The sequence below is a fragment of the Mastigoproctus giganteus genome, chromosome 7 (assembly GCF_048544385.1).
Source record: "Mastigoproctus giganteus isolate SK-2022 chromosome 7, ASM4854438v1, whole genome shotgun sequence".
Taxonomy (NCBI): Eukaryota; Metazoa; Arthropoda; class Arachnida; order Uropygi; family Thelyphonidae; genus Mastigoproctus; species Mastigoproctus giganteus.
In genome coordinates this window covers 137,533,094-137,554,360 of record NC_143581.1, presented here as the reverse complement: position 1 = coordinate 137,554,360, position 21,267 = coordinate 137,533,094, and the positions used below count along the sequence as shown (strand labels likewise).

Genomic DNA, 21,267 nt, shown 5'->3' with positions numbered 1-21,267 from the left:
CCATAGTTTACTCATAAATTTGAACTCCATATGTAGTGTGAAAGGTATTGTTTTAATTGTATCTCATTGTGAGTGCCTTCACAATGAGATAGCTGATATTGCACTGCTTCAAATCAATAATGCTTATCTAGTAGAGAAGACTACTGTTATTTATTTTCAGTGGATACCACCGCCCAGACGATCGTTTCGAAGCTTGTTGGCTTCGTCATCACTGAGTGGGCAGGTACTCTGGTAATGCAATATGCCATCACAGTTGGGAAGTTATTTCCACAATATGACAGATGCCAAATGGTGTATAAATAATAGTGTATTAGAAGATGAAATGCACAAGGCACAATTTCCTATGGGGTTTAGGTAATTAACTATATACTATTGGAACGCCTCCATAGCCAGGTGGGAAGGAGCAGCAGTGCGTAGCACACGCTTCTTGATTAGACGGGTTCGAGCCCGTCACCACCAAATACGGAGGATGCGGAAAGGTCAAGGGAATGACCACCGCATATTCCCGGAGCAATATGGCCTTAGTTGCTAATGCTCCTAAAAACCAAATAACAACAACAACGACTCACTGGTGACAAAGCCGACTAGCTTTGAAACGATCGTCTGGGTAGTGGTATCCACTGAAAATAAATAACAGTAGTCTTCTCTACTAGAGAAGCATTATTAATTTGAAGTAGTGCAATACCAGCTATCTTGTTGTGAAGGCACCCACAATATGAGATACAATTAAAACAATGATCTGATTCATATTGTTGTCAGTGACTTTTTTCTGAAAATTGTATTGAGATTTGTGTACCTGTTGACTGAGAGAAACATATTTATGTGTCCACCAAGCACAGTTTTTTAATGTAATAGTTTTCTTTTTGTTTAGCTTATAAGAGAGAGAGAGAGAGAGAGAGAGCGAGCAAGCGAGCGAGCGAGCGAACGAGCCCTGGATAGTTTCTATTTCAGAAAGTTAATTAAGTTCATTTGTTTTGTCAAATGAAAAATCTATTCACTAGGTTGGATAGATTTCTGAAAATGGCCCATTTGATATTTTTAGAAAAAATCTGTTAAGGTGCAATAGAGGATTTGGGTATTTGAAAAGGGAAAGCCTGTATATTAATAACTATGGTTCTGTGATCTCTTTTTATGCAGTCCAGTTTTATAGTCCAATCAGTAATGTTCTTGGTAAGAAGTATTGTTTGTTTGAGAAGTTCAAGACTAGTTAACTGAGGATATAGACCTAGTGTTGGCAATGAATTTGAAGTTGCCTCTAAGGTTAGGCTTGTCAATCCTGTAAAACCATAATCTTGCAAGTTCTTTAAGTTACAGATTCTCTCTCTCTCTCTCTCTCTCTCTCTCTCTCTCTCTCTCTCTCTCTCTCTCTCTCTCTCTCTCTCTCTCTCTCTCTCTCTCTCTCTCTCTCTCTCTCTCTCTCTCTCTCTCTCTCTCTCTCTCTCTCTCTCTCTGGCTGTGTGTGTGTGTGTGTGTGTGTGTGTGTGTGTGTGTGTGTGTGTGTGTGTGTGTGTGTGTGTGTGTGTGTGTGTGTTGTTGTTGTTGTTATTTGGTTTTTAGGAGCATTAGCAACTAAGGCCATATTGCTCCGGGATATGCGGTGGTCATTCCCTGACCTTTCCGCATCCTCCGTATTTGGTGGTGACGGGCTCGAACCCCGGTCTAATCAAGAAGCGTGTGCTACGCACTGCTGCTCCTTCCCACCTGGCTACGGAGGCGCCTGTGTGTGTGTGTGTGTGTGTGTGTGTGTGTGTGTGTGTGTGTGTGTGTGTGTGTGTGTGTGTGTGTGTGTGTGCCTGCGTGCGTGCGTGCGTGCGTGTGTTCTTTTGCTGTCTTTAGGAATATCATTATTAGTGAAAGTAGGGTTGGACAATTTAGGGGTATATTCCTGCTCTAGAAATAGCTTCTAGTGAAGCAGTACAAGCTTAATCAGCTTCTGAGGTTGTTTCATTTCAGTATTCCCTATCTTGTAAGTTGGAATGATCTTACTCTGACATTTTTAAATTCTTGGACTGTTCTTGCAACTTTGTTATAGTCACTTGTTATTTTATAGTCACATTGTTATTCAGAAGCCTAATTATAATATTTTGTGTCTCTGTCTGTCTTTAATGCTAGGATCACTAAATTCATTGGGGGTGCATGTTAGTCGTGTGGTAAGATGATTTGATGCATTACCAATTGAAATTGTACAGAAGAGGTTTAAGAGACTGCACTCTGTTAAGTTTAAGAAGGGTGAGTAGAAGGGACAGAAATATTTTTGAGATTGAAAGTGATCTAGAGTGTCTCCATACATACTTTGTATTTCTCATTTTCTATAAGAGAAGTGATTAACGATTCTGATTCATACCATTTGTCTAAAATGTAGAATTTTTAGTAATCTTGCAGTCTCTGGTAAAGAAGGTGTTGAGGATATGCAACCTTTCCACTAAAAATGCCTTAATCTGATTGAGGCTGGAAGTCCCAAATCAGCATCGCTTTCCAATGTTGACTGATTGCACTCTTACGTGCATCTTCAAACTGATTATTTCTTCTGTATGTATAACTATTGTTTTAGCAAATTGTAACTATTGTAAATTTATAACTTAATTTTACTTTATAATTGTAATAAGTTGATATATATGTTCAACAATGTGGTTGTAGCTTATTCATATATCTAAGTGACTCACTTTGGTTACAGCTATGCTAAAATTGTTCATCAGTTTGAGCTTCCTTCAAGTCATTTTTATATAAATTTAACAATTATTTTCTCCCAAATAGATGGAACAACTGAACACAGTAGGAAAAATTCCTTTGTTGGAACTGCACAATATGTATCTCCAGAAATGCTAACTGACAAAAGTGCTTCTTCTAGGTAAGTGTGATTTTATACAAATTAATACAATCATATGATTAAGGTGAAGTACCATGGAGGAAGCTTAATAATTAACTATAGATTAATAGTATTCCTTTCTCTCTTCATTGATAAAGGATGGTGTAAAACTTAGAAAATTATGGTTACCGAATGATTAAACTTGCTTCATATGAAATTATTAAGAACAATGTTGACACTGAACTTCCCGTCTGAAGTCCTCAAGGCAGTGTAGCTTTTAATAGTACATGAAAGAAGTTTTTTTCATAGATCGAGTACAAACTTGCACATTGTAACTTGGAGGGGCAGTCAGGCATCTGACAATGCAAAGCCAAATTAAACTGGAAATGTTCATATTCCAGATACTGAAGCTTTAATATACCTTAACTGGGATATTTTGTGCATTGAGCCTGTGATAAAATGAATACAATAACTCTGGGACCTATTTGTATAGCAAGGAGGGGTAGCCTTTTGTTATTTGCATCTGGCCATTTAAAATTCTTGACATGACTTGGATATATGTGTTGCTTGGCAGCAAAACATGCATGTATAAATTCTTACTAAGTAGTAAATTAAAGGAATATAAACCACTGCATACATATCCCATTCCTCGCTGTGTCAATATGCTTCCTGGATCTGCTATTGCAGGAAGTGTGACATCTTTTCTTCCTTGGTCTGTTTTGTTATACCTTTCTTTGAGATTAAGAAATCACATTAAGAATAACAACAAACTACTAACAGCTTAAAACAAATTATTTATGAACTGATAAACTGCCTGCTGGTATATTTTTTTACTGTCCTCAGCTAATATTCTTCACAACGGATGTACTGTAAGGTTTGCATGTTCATTCATGACCTAAAGATATGCATCTGGGGTTGTTGGGGGTAGGTGGGGGAGATTTCCATTTGCCTGACCCAGCCATTTGTTTATATGAGCAAATAGTTTTTGGGAAGTGGGTTTTTTCAGAAAGCACAACCATTTGACTCTGCTATGCATTGATATACCATGCGATTTATAAGTTGAGAGTTACATGTAACACTGCAATATATGATTTGTAAAGCATCAAAGGTAACAAACATTGCCCTCCTTTTATTTTATCTTCACCATTACATATGCAATGAAATAAACAAACTAATAAATTAACACATGAAATGAACTCTTGCTGAAATAAGTAAAGCAAAACCAGAAAATCTGAAAAAAATTAGTACTTTTATTCTAATGTTTTGGCCCGATAAGACATAGCCTTTGACTAATGGAAACAAACAGAAAGTTGGGAATGCCTGTCATTCTAAACAGGCATTCCCATAGACAACAGACAATATTGTAAGTGTTAAAGATCACTGTAGTAATAGCCAAATGGATATTTGCCATCCAATTTTGTAGTTTTCGTGAACCTAAATACTTTAAACTCAGTAGCAGTTAATTTTAACATGGTAATTTTAACACTGGCATCCAGTGTTAAAATTACCATGGAGCAGTGCTGTGCAAATTTCATTCAGAATGACAAATAATGAATAAAACAGCACTTTTATTCATGAATAAGAAGTAAATACAGTCAAAAGGTTATGACGAGCACGGCAATAACGAGATCATGGCTGTAATGGGCAAAAAGCCATAATGATTTTAATTTACACATATTTCCATACATTTGCTCTCTGTTATAATGAGCACACTACATGGATATACCGTACAAATTTTGGTAACTATGCAAAAGTTTCTAATTGCTTAGGTAGTTGAAAAAACCCAATTCTTGGAATAGACAAAAATGAAAGGAGTGACTTAGCTTTTATGACCACCCACATCAGATTAGAGGTCATTTTATGACCTAACCTTGTCCTTTCAGGGATGGGGCTATACAATAGTGCATTGGTGTTCTGCTTGTAATTTGTATGGTTGCATTACCCTATTTATAGATTGTCTTGTATTCACTGAACCCTAAATTTATTTTGGGACTTCTAAGAATTTTGGAAATGATAATTCTTTGTATACCATTTTAAAGTAAAATGGTATACAAAGTAAATGGTATATAAAATGGTATACCATTTTAAAGTAAAATGGCATACTTTTTTAAATTATTAAAGTAAAATCCGTTAGAAACGAACCCTTCGGTATATGTCTACTAACAGAAGAAAGTGTCTCTCGATTCCACAAAAAAAGTCGAAATTAGTCATGAGTCAGAACGTGGTGCAAAGAGTGTTGAAGTGTGTAAAAAGTTTTCTTTGTTCTCTTCAACAGTGTCGACATTGTCTAAGAATAAACATGCTTGCATATTGGCACTGTAAAAGAAAATAACTGGTGGGGGGGATTATAAAGTACGAATTTACAAACGTCAATGAAACATTGCTTCAATGGTTTACTACACAAAGAAGTGCTGGATTTTCAATAGATGGTCTGATCTTGAACGCTCAAGCAGAAAAATTTGCTAAACAATTTATACATGACAATTTTGTATGTAACGATGGTTGGCTGAATTGATTTAAAAACTGACATAACATCGTTTATGCAAAAATTAGTGGAAAATCTGGATCTGTAGATCTAATAATGGCAAATGCATGGATTGACTGTGTTTGGGCACAAATTAGGAAAGATTTCAATGATGAAGACATTTACAATGTCGATAAAACAAGACTTTTTTATAATTTGACACCTTACAATATATTTAAATTCAAAGGGGAGAAATGTGTTGTTGGAAAAAATCAAAGACTTGCTTGATGGTGCTCATATGTGCAGATATGAAACGGATAAAAAAAGGAACTGATAAAAAAATTGCTTGTTATCAGAAAATCATTAAAACCTCAGTGTTTCGAAAACTTAAGGAAATTTCCTGTGGATTACACTGCAAACACGAAAACTTTGATGACCTCGGATATTTTTCGGCAATACGTAAATTGATTGGAATAAGGAGCTATTCAAAAAGAAGAAACATGTTTTATTGTTAGTTGATAACTGTCCTCAGTTTTAAAATTTGTCCAACATTAAGTTACTGTTTCTGCTTCCCAATGCGACATAAATTTTACAACCAATGGTCACGGGTGTAATAAAGAGTTTGAAAGGATTTTATAAAAGATTTATAGTTCTCCATCTTATCAGTCAAAGAGAACAGAAACTTAATGAGTCTATATTGATATTGGATTCTATAAATTTATTGAATGATGCGTGGACCAACATTACTTCAACAACCATATCAAATTGCTTCAAGAAATCGAAATGAAATTTCAATCATAGAAGAAAATGGAAACTACAATTATCTGAATGGTTGCCATAACAACGTTGTAGGTTTTAATAATAACGTCGATGAATTTGTACAAGTCGATGACAACTTGTTAATTGGTGGTCTTCCTACAGAGAGTGACATTTTGTAGGTGCTTTGGCACTAGAAAAAAAAAGTAAAAAATTATTATTCATTCGGCAATTGACACTATTAAGGATTTGCTCAAATGTTTACGATATATATATTCATGATTTACTAGATTTTTCAATTTCCTGTGCAGTGCTAAAAAATGAAAATTGTGTAGTACATATTTTTCAGTACCTGCAGTATACATATACAGAGCTTCTTCTAGTGGCTGTCTGCATGTGTTGCATTCTGATTTGTAATTGAATTCAAAGTTTTTCAAGGAATTTTTTTAATTCCTTGACAGATCCCAAACATTCAAGAAAGAAATCTTTATGTAATCAAACACTTCTTTCTCGAATGCTTAGGATTTGTTTAAGTAACTCGTGTAAGGAATTCCATCTGGTCTGGAAAATGTGTGGGCCAATACTCTTTCCAAAACTTTGGCTGATTTCTTGTGGCTCGCTGCTTTCCAGAGTTTATTACATTTCTTTATTACTTACTTGTGTGTGACATGCAGTTGTGGAAATTGCTTCAATGTCTTGCACAAATCAGGCAAACTGCAAAGATTTAGATTGTGATCACTGGCCGACTCGCCAGTGTCAGTTGTAAAATATTCCTCATCTTCATAATTCAAGTCTGTTCCACTTTCTGAAAGGTTTAAAGCATCTTCTGCTTTTTACTTCGAGATATTTAAACACTTTAAGGAAATTGCTTGCATTATCAGTAATGGTTGCCACAATTTTTCGCTAAATTTAGATCAAAATCTGAATGGATCTCATCTGAAAGGTCAAAAGTTCTGTTGATGGAATGTGTACTGCGAAACTTATATGCTAGTGCAGCTGATTTCCTTCTAAATCCAATGTAATCCAGTGAGTGGTCTTGCCTAAAAAACTTTGTTTCTTAGTTGACCAAATGCAACTATTGTGAATACGAAATTTACTTCAAGTTCCTGTTTTATATGAGAGATATATGATGGAATAAATAGTCAATATGATGTCCAAGATTACAATGGCTAATAACTTTTAATAACCAGCTTTAGAAATATTTAAGTTCGCAAACATTTTTAGAAAGTATGAATCCTCAATTGTTCTCAGAAGAACCATAGCATGAATTATGAATTTTGTAATGTCTTCTTTAAAAAACTGTTGAGAGATACTTATTTTCATATTTGTTGATACTGTTTTCTTTTTTTAAAGCAGATTCATGAATTTTATGTGCTTTTTTTTTTTTTTTTTTTTGACTTGCTATATTCCTCATAATCTTGGAAAGCCTCAATTCCATGCTCCTAAGATGAGATTTAAAATTAGACGTGGAATTTGCGGAACTTTCAATATTTACCCTCCTTGGTTCGCACTTCATGCAGGATGCAACAGTCCCATTTTTTGCAGATCAACTTTCTTCGGTCAACAATTCAAAAAAACGTGCCATCTACAACGGGTAATAACTCACCTTCGTGTTCACCACTAAAGGCCTAAACTTGATCGAGTATCGATGTCACTTTTGTCCATTGTGAATACAGTTACTAAAATAAATGTAAATTTAAAAAAAAATGTAACTAAGTCAACACAGAATTGTCACAAAGAAAAAAAAAATACTAATCACTTTAAAAAAAAAAAAAAATCCATTTAAAAAAATTAATTTTCCAACTAATCAAGGATTAGATCAGTGGTCTCCAAAGTGGGGTGTACACACCCCTAGAGGTGCATGAGATAATAATGGGGTAATTTGGTAAGCAGAGCAAGCAATGCAGTCCATCCATTTGGATCAACGTACCTGCACATGTGAGGTGACTTTTTCTGCAGTGACTGTTATTAAAACCACGTTTATAAATAAACTTAACTTGTAACTAGATCTTCGGGTAGCAGTGTCCCAAAATATGAAACCAAGATACACAGCAATAATGAAAAATATTCAAGCACATTGTTCCCTCTAAAAAGTGCTGTTGATTTGATTTATACCACTTTGTATTTTACTTTAATTTCAATTTTGTTTTGTATCGAATTACATTGCGATCTTTTGTGATCTTTTCAAATTATATGTGACTCTAGATATAATGCATACCTTGTAAATTATTTATAAATAAAACAAATAGTATTACATTAAATTTAATACACTTGTTACATTAATGATTTCATATCATTTTATGCTTGAACTTCAGTTTAATTTTGTTTTGTATTTTTTTATTTGTGATCGTTTAAAATTATATGTGATGTTAGATATAATGCCTTCCATGTAAATTATTTATAAATAAAAAAATATATTAAACTTATATATTTAATTTTTTATTCCGGGGTGCATGTTAGTCCTTTTAAGTAAAATAAGGGTGCACAACCAAAAATGTTTGGAGACCACTGGATTAAATAATTGTAAAAATAATGGATTAACAAGAAAAGAACCTTGAAAGAAACTGGTGTACTTTTCTGAAGCAAAGAAAGAACTGAGGTGATAAAACCATAACTGAATGAAATGCATAGCTTGTTTCTTTGTGTTTATAATCTTATTAATGCTGAGTTAGAGGTGACAGGCAAGAAATAAAACAAATCAACAATTGTTTATAAACTCGTATAATGAAAAGCAACATGAAAAGGAAGGTGCTGTATGTAATTTACATACACTGCCTTCTTTACATAATGTAAAAAAGTGTTTCAATATCAGTAACTACACTGTTCCCTCCTATAAGCCTATACATGCTATGTAATGGCAATTCAAATGAAAAAAAAATGTAAATATGTAAATTAAAAACAGAGGTGGAGAAATCCTGGGAAAGCATTAGGGCTCGAATTGGAAGTACGATATACAGTAAATCCTCGATTTAGCGGACCCCAATATAACGGATTTTGATTTAATGGACCAGACATAATAATACAGTAATGTTCATGTTAATCTCGACTGTATTATTTTTTTTAAGGTTATACAAAACTTCAGTGTTATTATTAATTAAAAATTAATAATAATTACCTATTTCCATTATTGTTTTGATAATTACCTACTTTTATTTTTATAATCAAATTGAGGAAAAATTTTTTTATTCTTTCTGAAAACGTGTTCAAATAGCTGTTTTCTCAGATAACAGATAAGAGCAGGCGGTGACTTGTGAGCTAAAGTGTGACTCGGGACACTAAACTGCAGGTCTACTGACTCGCTTTGTGTTGGTCTCAGACTGCTTCAAGCTGTCGTGTGGTCAGGTTGTATACAGAGTGTTTCTGTGATTTCTGAATTGTCATTTTATTTATTAAATAATTTTCAATCCTTACAATTTAAAATGGCATCAAGTGATAGAGGAGTTAAAAGAAAGCATGGAAACTTAAATGTGGCACCGGAATTAGAGCTAATTGAGAAATTAGAGCAAGGCGTCTCAGTAGCACATGTTTGTGAAATTTACGACGTAAAAAAACTGTTTCTGATATCCATAAATCAAAGGCCAAATTTCAATATTTTATATTTACAACAGAATATTACATATTCTTTATTATAATTTAATAATTTTATATTGTACAGTACTGGATATTGTATTAAAGCTTTTTTTTTTTTTTTTTTTTTTACATTAAGAACAATAAAAAATGCTCCCTCAGGTTATATTCGATTAAACAGATTTTCAGCATTAACGGACACCCCTTCTCCCCTATTAGTCTGTTAAATCGAGGGTTTATTGTAATTATTTTTATTTTTATTTATTTATTTTCTTTTTTATATTTATAAGAGCCCTCACCTGCATAATAATGGTGTTAAAAAAATAATCAATGTTTAAACCAGTGCTGCTGAAAGTATGGTCTGCAGACTGGTGTAGGTCCAGTAACTGTTACAGGACTGCAACGAATTGGAAATTGGTCATGGACATTACTGGCACCTCCATAGCCAGGTGGGCAGGAGCAGCAGCAGTGCGTAGCACATGCTTCTTGATTAGACTGGGGTTCAAACCCGTGACCACCAAATACGGAGAATGCGGAAAGATCAGGGACTGACCACCGCATATCCCCGGAGCAATATGGCCTTAGTTGCTAATGCTCCTAAAAACCAAATAATAAACAACAAACAAAATGGACATTACCATTCCCTGACGATTTGTCTGTTACCAGTCCACAATGATTTGTATTATACAAAAGTACCCTTCCGCAACAGATTGGAAATAAAGGAGACTAGGCCTTCACCACAGATAGTTTGAGAAGCACTGGTTTAAATGGAATCATTTTATAGTAGGGAGCAGTGTATTTCATTAATTTCTTATAATTCAATTTCTTACGATAATAAAGATATAAAGCTAACTAATCAAATTATTAAAGAAGTTTTCCAAGAATGCTTGTTTCTAGTCATTTATTCATATGCTGAATAACAAATAAATAAATAATGACTAGATGAATAACGAATAAATTAATAACAGATAAATTTTTATTCAAATAAAAAGTTATTCGAATAATGCCCAAATCTGCCATGGAACCTGTTGTGATAGACCACAAATTTTATTTTTTTTTTATTTTTTAAAAGAAAAAAAATTATTTGATTTATCTTGTATATTGGTGCTAGATCTTTTACTAATAGGTCATAGTACTTATTAACCGTAATTTTTTTATTAATGAAAATTTTAAATTTAAAAATGTGTTTTTTTCCAGTGACAGGAAATTTTTGTTATGGCTGCAGAAAAATTATTATAAGTATAAACTTTAAGACTTAGAATTTAGACTTAGATATTCGATATTTCTGCAATTCTGCCCACACATGATAGGAAGGAGTATATGTTGAGAGCCTTGTCAATCAATTCAGCCCTGGAGAGAATGTGCAAGGCCTAAATAGAATTTTTTTCTCAGCATGGTCTGTGCTTGTTAACAGGAGAGACTATTTTAAGAAGGGTGTGATACATTTGAATAGAATGGGTGCAAGAATATTTACTGATGTTATCGATGCTGTAATAGGTGGGTTGGAAAATTGCTAGCTTGGGAGGATACACAAACAAATAGTTTAACTATAAACTGCAGACAGAGGTGAAAGTGATTCTTGCAATTATTGGTACATGCTGCAGCTTGGGCAGGGCCTGAAATCCCAGGCAACTTGTTTTTCAAGTTGCTGCATGTAGACATGTCTGCAGTTGCAGCCTGGAAAGCAAGGCGTCTGGGATTTCAGGCCATGTCGTGGGTCATCATGAGAACAAATCAATACATGGGTTGTGATAAGGTAACTAAGAGTAAGAAAACGTGCATGTATACTTGCATGTACACTGCTACAAGCATTGTAAATAAATTTCATGAATTTGAAATACTGATTGAGTCGTCAAATGCAGACGTTGTAGGAATAGTAGAGACATGGCGTCGTTCAGACATAAGTGATGCTGAATTTGAATATGGGGAGTACAATGTATACAGGAAGGACAGACAGGATAGGAGAGGCGGGGGGATTATACACTTAGTTAAGAAGAATATTAATTCTGAGTCAGTGCATCCAGTTGACTTTGGTGCCAAGTTAATGTTGAGTCAGTTTGATGTGATACAAACTGAACAACAAAATTGAGAGTAGGAGTGTGTTATAGGCCTAATGACTGTGATGAATATACCAAACAGCTATACAGGGAAATAGAGTGGGCCAGCAGATAAGAATGTCTCATAATGGAGGATTTTAACTTTCAGATGTTAACTGGAATTTGTGGGTTGGTTACACATTAGCAAGACTTTTGTGGATTTCTTGGACGACTGTTTTCTACAGCAGCACTTTAGAGAGGCAACGAGAGTTAAGCAGTACTCTTGATCTGGTTATAAGCAGTGATTCTTCACACATTAAGGATCTGCAGGTAAAAGACCCACTGGGAGGCAGTGATCACACTTTACTAATGTGACATTTAGTTAAAAACGTAACTACAGTTAAGGGAAAGGCTTTTGCTTTTGCAAGAGTGACTACAGAGATCTCAGTCAGTTTTTAAATTGTGCGCAGTGGGACCAACTGATGATGTTACCAACAGCAAATTCTAATTTGGAGATATTCAGGGAAGTAATTAAAGAAGCTACTAGGCTTTTCATACCAACAGAGAAATACTGTTCAGTCTTAGACCTAAATGGATAACAGAGGAACTATTGAGACATGTAGTAGTAGTAGTGGCATGTGATGCAAGAAAGCAAGTGTATGAGCTTATGGAGCATCAACCAAAAAAAAAATTACAAAACAATCCCCTCTAAATGTTTGTCCAGTTCCTCCTTAAATTTATTTAACCTATCAACTTCCACAATGACAGATGGAAGTTTGGTCCAGCAATTAACCACCCGCTGGATAAAGGCAAATTTCCGCACATCTATTCTACCTCTGTCCTTCCTCAATTTCAATTTATGCCCCCTTAGGTTCGTAATCTGAACAAGTGGAAGAATCACATCAGAATTCAGCGTGCTCAAGACCGTTCAAGGCCTTATACACCTCAATCAGATCACCTCGCAGGTGCCTAGTCTCCAGCTGCTACAATTTGCAGAACTTAAACCTCTCCTGTTAAGAGGAAAACTGCATTCCCCTTACCAATCTTGTTGCCCTTCTCTGTACATGCTCAAGCAAATCTGCATCCTTCCTAAAATGAGGCCTCCAGACCTGCATGCAGTACTCAAGGCATGGCCTGACCATTGCCTTATACAGAGGGAGACAATCACCTCCTTTTCCCTGCTAGTAAAATTCCTGTATATCATTGACAACATCCCATGACCTGCCCTGGCACCTGTCTGCATTGCTCAGAAAACTTCATATCTGACTGCACAATTACTCCCAGGTCTTTTTCATTTTCTACCATCTTAAGTGTAGTACCACAGTTGGTACGTTTCTCTAGGGTTACTTCTACCCATATGCAGTACTTTGCATTTTTCAATGTTAAACTTCAGTTGCCACTTCTCAGCCCATCTGCCCAAAATATTGTAGATCCTGTTGCAGTAACACACTGCCATTGCTATCATTAACAACCCTGCCAACCTTTGTATTATCTGCAAACTTCGATATTAAGCCTGATATACCTTCATAAATATCATTGATAAATATACAAAACAACAGTGGACCAAACACCGAACCCTGTGGGACTCCACTAATAACATTGGTGGCCCCGGGTGCCAAGCGTTATAATGATCAAGCAATTTCCTGAGTGATTTCTAGAGCGTTTTCTCAAAGATGTAGTTTTGTTTCAGTTATAAAAGTTTTGTTACTTTTCTATTATTAGGCAACTTAGTCTTACAAATCGTAATCAAGTTTAAGAAAGGAAAAACACCTTTCTTCTTTTTTTTCCTTAAATTAACATACTAACTTTTATATCACTCTACTGGCACTGCTCCTGCCTCCCCGTGGTGCGGCCAGTAACCTGGGAGAAGAAATCCACTCTCCCAGGGCTGAAAGGAGCAAAGATGGATAAAAATATGTATCCACCTTTAGAGCCATTGAGCTCAAGATGAGACAACATAATTGACAATGATAGTGACTTCTCTCAACCCAAGAGGCTGAGAACAACCCCCTCAAGAGGAGATACCATCATTCCTCATTCTACACTCTCTCTCTCTCTCTCTCTCTCTCTCTCTCAGAGCAGCCTCTGAGTAAGTTATCGCTATTCCTTATACAAAAATGTATTGAGTCTGCTGCAGGTTCACCGAAAACGGTAAGGTGACTTCAGTCCGGGGATATTCTTGTAGAGACCAGTAAATCTCAACATTCTGCAAAATTATTAAAGCTGACTACCTTTGGTGGGCAATCAATAAAAGTCACTCCCCATGTCACCCTAAACTCCTCGAAGGGGGATAATTGCAGAATGGGACTTATTAAATGTATCAGAAGAGGAAATAGTCCAAGAACTTCGAGAACAAAAAGTAATCCAAGCAAGGAGAATCCTGACTCGGAAAGATGGTATTCTTGTTCCCACAAGGAGTATAATCCTCACTTTTAGCTCTCCTCTCCCTACCAACATCTGTTAAAGCTGGCTATCTTCATTGCCGTGTGCATCCTTATATTCCGAATCCAATCAGGTACTATAAGTGCGAAAAATATGGACACTCCCAAACTGCATATAGAGGTGAGGCAATATGTCCAAATTGTGGATCAAAGGATCATAATCAATCTGAATGCATTGCTACTTCTCAATGCCCAAACTGTAAAGGTAATCACCCGGCTTTTTCCAAAATATACGAATAATGGAAACAAGGAAAAAAAATCCAAAAAGTCAAGAATAAAGTCATATACTCAGAGGCAAGAAGAGAAATACTCAAAACAGAACCAAAGCTTACACATGCCACTGCTGCTAAACAGTTTCAGTCAGTAGGTATTCCTCCAAATATATCCATTGCTGATTGGGCACGTTCCTTGCTCTCTGCTTCCAAACAGTGTCCATCACAACAAAAAGCTGAACAAGCCAGTAAAACCCCAATTACCATTCCAATCGATGTGCCTCAAACAGCAAAACCAAAAGTGGCAGAAACTAAAGTACTGAACCCACCAGTTTCAATGGGCATGGATGTTGACCAACGCAGTGAATTAGATGATGGTATATTAGAACGTCATGCGACTGATGAGATGGACGTCACACGTCCCTACTTTCCAAAGAAAGAGAAAGCGAAATTGGATCGATGCAAGCAAGTTTCAACTAAAAAGCAGTCAGAAAAAAAAATAAACAACAAAACCACTTAATGGAAAGATTCCTCCAATGGAATTGTAGAGGCTTTCACAATACAAAAGACGATTTATATGGTCTCGTCGACCGGTATGATCTAGCAGGCATATCCCTAGAGGAAACCTACTTAAATGCACGAGTGTGTCCCACCATTAAAAATTACACCATCTTCAGACGAGATAGGAGAATAGAGTCGCCAGCCCGTGGAGGAGTAGCAATTCTTGTTAGAAACAAAGTTCCATCGAAACATATTGCTCTTCAGACCCCTTTTGAAGCAGTGGCAGTGCATATTGTAATTGGCATCACTCTTACAATAGCGTAAATATATATATCCCTCCTAATTTCTTATTCTCTTCAGACGACCTAGAAAATCTAATAGACCAGCTACCATCTCCGTTCTGCTTGCTCGGAGACTTCAATGCACATCATTCAATTGACAAGAGAGGTAAGCTAATAGAATCCTTTCTTGATGTTTATCAACTCGCCATTTTAAATACTGGCGAGCCAACCTACATTCATTTTTCGACTGGATCCATGAATTCAATAGATCTCTCGATCTGTTCTCCCTCCATATATACTATTATGGAGTGGTCCGTTCTTGAAAATCCACTGAACAGTGATCACCTGCCAATTCTCTGCAAACTCCCCTTCACCACATTTGGAAATTCCGTAGGGCACACTGGAGTGAATATGCCTCTCATGTTCAGTTAGATGATGCAATAATACAATCTCAGACCACGGAAAATGTCACGGAACACATTACTACTCAAATATTACTAGCTGCTACCATTGCAATACCAAAATCTTTACCAGGGAAACAGAAACACAGTAACTATTGGTCGAACCAAGATTGTACGCATGCGAAACAGGAAAAAAACAGATCTTAGAATTTATTTCGTAAATTCCCCACAACTAGTAACCTAATTAACTTCAAAAGACTGAAAGCCAAGTTCCATAAAATAAGAAGAAATGCAAAGAAAGAAGCCTGGATTAGCTTTTCCTCATGTATTTATAAGGACACAGATAGTAGAATCATTTAGAGGAAAATTCAAACGCTCAATGGCAAATATGTTCATTCCCCAACTACAATACTAAATTGGGAAGGGAAAGAGTTGTCATCACCGGGAGAAATAGCAAATGCATTAGCGGAATCATAACCCAACCTTTCAACGAATTAAAGAATCTGCAGAAAAGCATAAGATTAATTTCTCTACCGCAGTTTCACATCCATACAACCAGCCATTCACATTAACAGTATTTCTAGGGGCACTCAATAAAACACCCAATAATGCTGCTGGGCCAGATGGGGTCTATTTTATTATGTTAAAACAGCTTGACAACAGAGCAAAAAGAACATTGTTAAAATATTACAACCGTATTTTCTTAGAAAATACCTACCCACTCTCCTGGCGTCACTCAATTGTTCTAGCCTTCCCGAAGTCAGGAAAGGATCGTACCTTTCCGCATAACTACAGGCCAATTTTATTGACTAGTTGACTAGGAAAAGTCCTGGAAATAGTGGTTCACAGGCGGTTAACGTGGTTCCTGGAAACAAACAACTTACTAAACAGCAGCCAGTATGGATTTCGAAAGAACCGGTCCACGCTAGATTGATGATAAAAGCAGAGGCAAACATCCGAAATTCCTTCATAAGGAGAGAACATCTAGTTACGATTAATCTCGATATTGAGAAAGCCTTCGATACCACCTGGCGATATGGCGTACTAAAAGATCTCCATTCTTTTGGCTTGAGAGGTCAGTTACCTCAATTTATAAAAAACTTTCTATGCAACAGAACGTTTCAGGTAAGATATATGAACAATTTATCCAAATCATTTGAACAAGAGGAGGGTGTACCGCAGGGTTCCATTCTAAGTCCAACATTATTTGCAGTAAGAATTACAAATATGACACGGGAAGTACCAAATACAGTAGGATCGTACGTGTTTGCCGATGACCTCATTATCTCCTGTCAATCCCGAACTATGAACACCATTGAAAGACAACTTCAAATTTCCATAGCTAAAATAGAATCATGGACACTGCAGAATGGTTATTCTTTAGCAGAAAAAAAATCCACTGCAATTCACTTTTGTAAAAAGCGAAAACTCCACCCGGATCCGGAAATATTTTTAAAAACAGCCTGATACCTGTCACTAACAATTTTCATCTGTTGGGGGTTACATTTAGATAATAAACTTAATTTTGCTTCCCATACATCTTACCTTCCAACTACGTGTCTTAAAAAAACTGAACATCCTAAGAGCCGTTTCCGCTATGTCCTGGGGTGCTGACAGAAGCTCTCGTCTTCATCTCTATAGAGCTTTAATAAGATCACGCTTAGATTATGGATCACCTGTCTATGACTCCACTAGGAACAGTTCCCTGTTATGTCTGAACACCATACAGCATAGTGCCCTTAGGATAGCTGTGGGAGCCTTCAGAACATCTCCGATCCACAGCCTGTATATTGAGGCAAATGAACCTTAAGGATTTTCTCCTTAGGAGAAAATCCTTATTATGTAACTATGCACTAAAGATGAAAAGTATTCCATCACATCCTAGCTGGCAGCACTTGTTCGACCCTAAATACACCATTTTATATCAAAATAAACCTAATGAGAATCACCCCACAGGGGCGATTCTCATTAGGTTTATTTTTCGACTGCAAAAGCTCATGATTAGTTGGAACATTAATTTTCAGAATGTCTTCCAAGACCTTGGTACTCCTGTACTTCCCTGGACTGAATTCGTACCTCTCTCTGTGACAATTTCTTTTTAAGATGGGGGAAGACATCCCTGGCTAATACAAATTTTCAACAGCTCCATAAATCGCATTCCTTGGAAAACTCAGGAAAAGTACATATCTATACTGATGGCTCCAAAACAGATACAGCTGTAGGTGCTGCAGTAGTTTCTTCCACCTTCTCATTAGCTGTGTCTCTTTCCACTGAATGCAATATCTATACTGCAGAATTATTCGCAATAAAACTGGCTCTAGATAATATAAACAAGTACCATATCAACGAATCCTTGATATATACACACTCCTTAAGCGCAATCACTGCCATTCAATCTACTTTTTCTCCTTCTCACCCCATTCTTAAAGAGATCCGATCTAAGTTATTTCACTATCAAACAGTCAATCTGAAGGTTACTTTCTGCTACATCCCTGGTCATGTTGGCATCTCAGGCAATGAACATGCGGATGCTGCTGCAAAACATCCCGACTCTAGATCTTCCAGACAACGAAAAGTTCCCTACACCGATCACAAATCTATCATTAAAACAACATGCAGGAAACAATGGTCTCTCCTTTGGAAAACTCAAACCAATAATAAATTGCTGCAGATAAAAAAAGAGCTACAACTGTGGACATCTAGTTCCAGGAGAAGTAGGCGACAAGAAGTGATTCTAGCAAGGCTCCGCATCGGCCATTCGCATCCAGCATCCAACTCACCTGTTTTTGCTTATGGGAGAGACTCCTCCTCAGTTTTTCTTTTGTCAGTCGCAGCTAACAATAAAACACATCCTCATAGAATGTCCTCAACTTTCAGTAGTTAGAAAATCTAGCTTTAGCTCCCTGTCCAACTTACAGGAACCCTTAACCTTATTTCATATTCTTGGCAATGAAGCAAATTTCGAGGAACTGTTTAATTATTTGAAGCACATAAATCTGTATAATAGACTGTGATCATAGTGACAAACAAATCATGAACAGGCACAATATGGCCCAAGAGGCCCTTGTGCCAAAAAACCCAAATATAACAACAACAACAACAACAACAATAACATTGGTCCCCAAAGAGCAGCACCCATTGTTTACCCCCTCTGTCTCCTCCCACTCAACTATCCTTTTATCCATTGATACAACTTACCCTTAATACCATTCTGCTCCAATTTTTACAGTAGTCTTCAATGCGCAACAGTGTCAAAAGCTTTCCTGAAATCCAAGTACAGTAAACCCCCACTATTCGTGGTATCTGTATTCGCGATCGCTGATTTAATATAAAATGAAACTTAAAAAAATGTGAATTTTAAAGCGCCGTGAATATTTTCCACCATAAAAAAACATGGGCATGGCTAAAATTATCTTTCCCGGTCAAAATAGCGTTCAGTGGGTGGGGGAGAGGGGTGGCAAAATCGCGAGCGTGGATGTTTCTCGCTAATCCTTGTTCAATATGTGTTATGCGCTTGTCATGGAAGGTTTCGTCGTTTGCTTTTAATTTATATGCTATTGATAAATTGAATAAATTTATCAATTTATAAATTGATATGCTTACAAAAGTGATAAATGTACTGTTTTTAACAATGTAAAACAGACTTTTTCGAGTGTGTTAACGGAAGAAAGTGCTTTTATTGTGGACAAGTTCTTTTTTACCTGTACAAAAATATGGCTACGAATAACAAGGGAAATGTGAAAATATCAAATAAGATGATGATGATTAGCGAATAAAATTGAGTTATTAGACAAAATTTCTAATGGTGAAAGTGTCTCTTCAGTGGTAAAACATTATAAAATCAATAAGTCAACGGTACGATCAAGAAGAAAAAATCCGCCGTAGTGTCCGTGAAAACACGCTGATTGCTTCAAAAATTTGCTCTGTAACTCGTGATGTTAAATTAGAAAAAATGGAAAAAGCTTAAAATCTGTGGATAGAAGACCGGACTCAAAATAAAATTCCCTCATCATTCGTGAAAAGGCAAAACTCCTTTATCAACACTTTAGCGAAACTGGTGATAGCACTGGCGGGATAAGTTTTTTTGCTAGCAAAGGTGCTGGTTTGAAAGATTTGTTTGAAATTTCTAATAAATATTACATTTAATATTAAATTGTTTCTTATTTTCATTTCAATGCTATATGCTTGTATTTCATTATGTACTGTCTATGTACATAGTCATATTATGAAGGTACATATAATACATACATAAACAAAATTTTAGACTAGTTTTTCTTATATATTTCATACTTTGGAACGGAACCCCTTTATTACTATGGGAGCCATAACTCAGTATTCGCGACATTTCTCAGGAATGTAACCCCCGCGAATAGCGGGGATTTACTGTATATGATATCAAAATTATTTTTTGCATCCAGTTCCTTTGTAACCCTCAGAGTAATATAGCCTTAGTTGCTAATGCTCCTAGAAACCAAATAACAAACAAACAAACAAACAAACCTTTGTAACCACATCATTGTTACATTTCCCTGGGGTTACTTCTACCCATATGCAGTATATGGCAGAGAAGAAAAGTACTGATAATTTTTATGGGAAGCATATAAGTTATCAGGTGATACAGAACCCTATGATAGATATAAATTAGTCTGTACAAAGGAGTTAGGCAAAGCTAAGGTGGATAATGTGAAGTCCCTGGCAAAGAATGCAAAGAAAAATAGCAGACTTCTATATTTATATTAACAGTAGAAGGAAAGGATTGAATCACATTGAGCCACTTGATGTCTATGGGTTAACTGTTGATGACCCAGCTCAAGTTGCAGACAAATTGAATAGGTATTTTGCATCTACATTCACATGTGAGGAATTCTTTAGGTTATGGGATGCCAGAAGTTCATCAAACTGTAATGAAGAGCTAAATGACTCCGTGATAACTGAAAGGAAAGTTTAGGAGAAAATTTTTTGAGGCTGGACTTATATAATGCACCTGGGGTGGATGGAGTCTATTCAGTTATATTACGAGAGGCAGCAAAGGAGGTAAGAAAACGCTTAGATATAATTATGAGAGCATCCTTGGATTCAGGGGAGGTTCCTATGGACTGGAGAAGCGGGAATATATCTCCAATTTATAAAGGTGGATCAAAAGGTGACATGAGTAATTACAGACTTATTATCTCAATGTGTGTTCTAGGGAAAATAATGGAATCACTGGTTGAAGAAGTCAAGCCAGACCATTTGCAGGCATGCAATTATACTGCAATTACAGCATTGATTTGTCAAGGGGTGGTCTTGTCTAACCAGTCTGATAGGTTACTGTGATGCAAGGATCAAGAAACTGGATGCAAAAAAATAATTTTGACATCATTTACTTAGATTTCAGGGTTTCTTTTGATACTTTTGCACATAAAAGACTGCTATACAAACTGGATCAATTTGGCCTTAAGGAGACAAGTTACTGCAATGGTTAAGTGGAAGAACACAGAGTCATTATCAATGGGCATTACTCTTCATGGACTAATTAGTAGAGTTCCTCAGGGTTCAATGCTGGATCCATTGTTGTTTTTAATATTTATTAGTGATATTGATAATGGTAAATAAGCTTAATGTGTAAGTTTACAGATGATACAAAGGTTGGCAGGGTGGTTAACGACAGTCATCAGCGTGAGCTACTACAACAAGATCTAAGAATATTTGGTTGATGGATTGAGAAATGGCAGTTGAAGTTTAACATTGACAAATGCAAGGTACTGCACATGGGTGCAGTGACCCCAGAGTAACTTATCAACTGTGTGGTACTACACTCCA

At 36.1% G+C, this 21,267-nt stretch overlaps 1 protein-coding gene across 1 annotated transcript in view; it reads left to right on the top strand.

The window, feature by feature from the left end:
* Pdk1 (Phosphoinositide-dependent kinase 1) overlaps window positions 1-21,267 on the top strand; it is a 595,617-nt gene that overhangs the window by 271,741 nt on the left and 302,609 nt on the right. Inside the window, exon 7 of the mRNA XM_090377106.1 lies at window positions 2,755-2,848. Within this exon, the coding sequence (XP_090233232.1) occupies window positions 2,755-2,848 (94 nt within the window). The remainder of the gene's footprint in view (window positions 1-2,754; window positions 2,849-21,267) is intronic.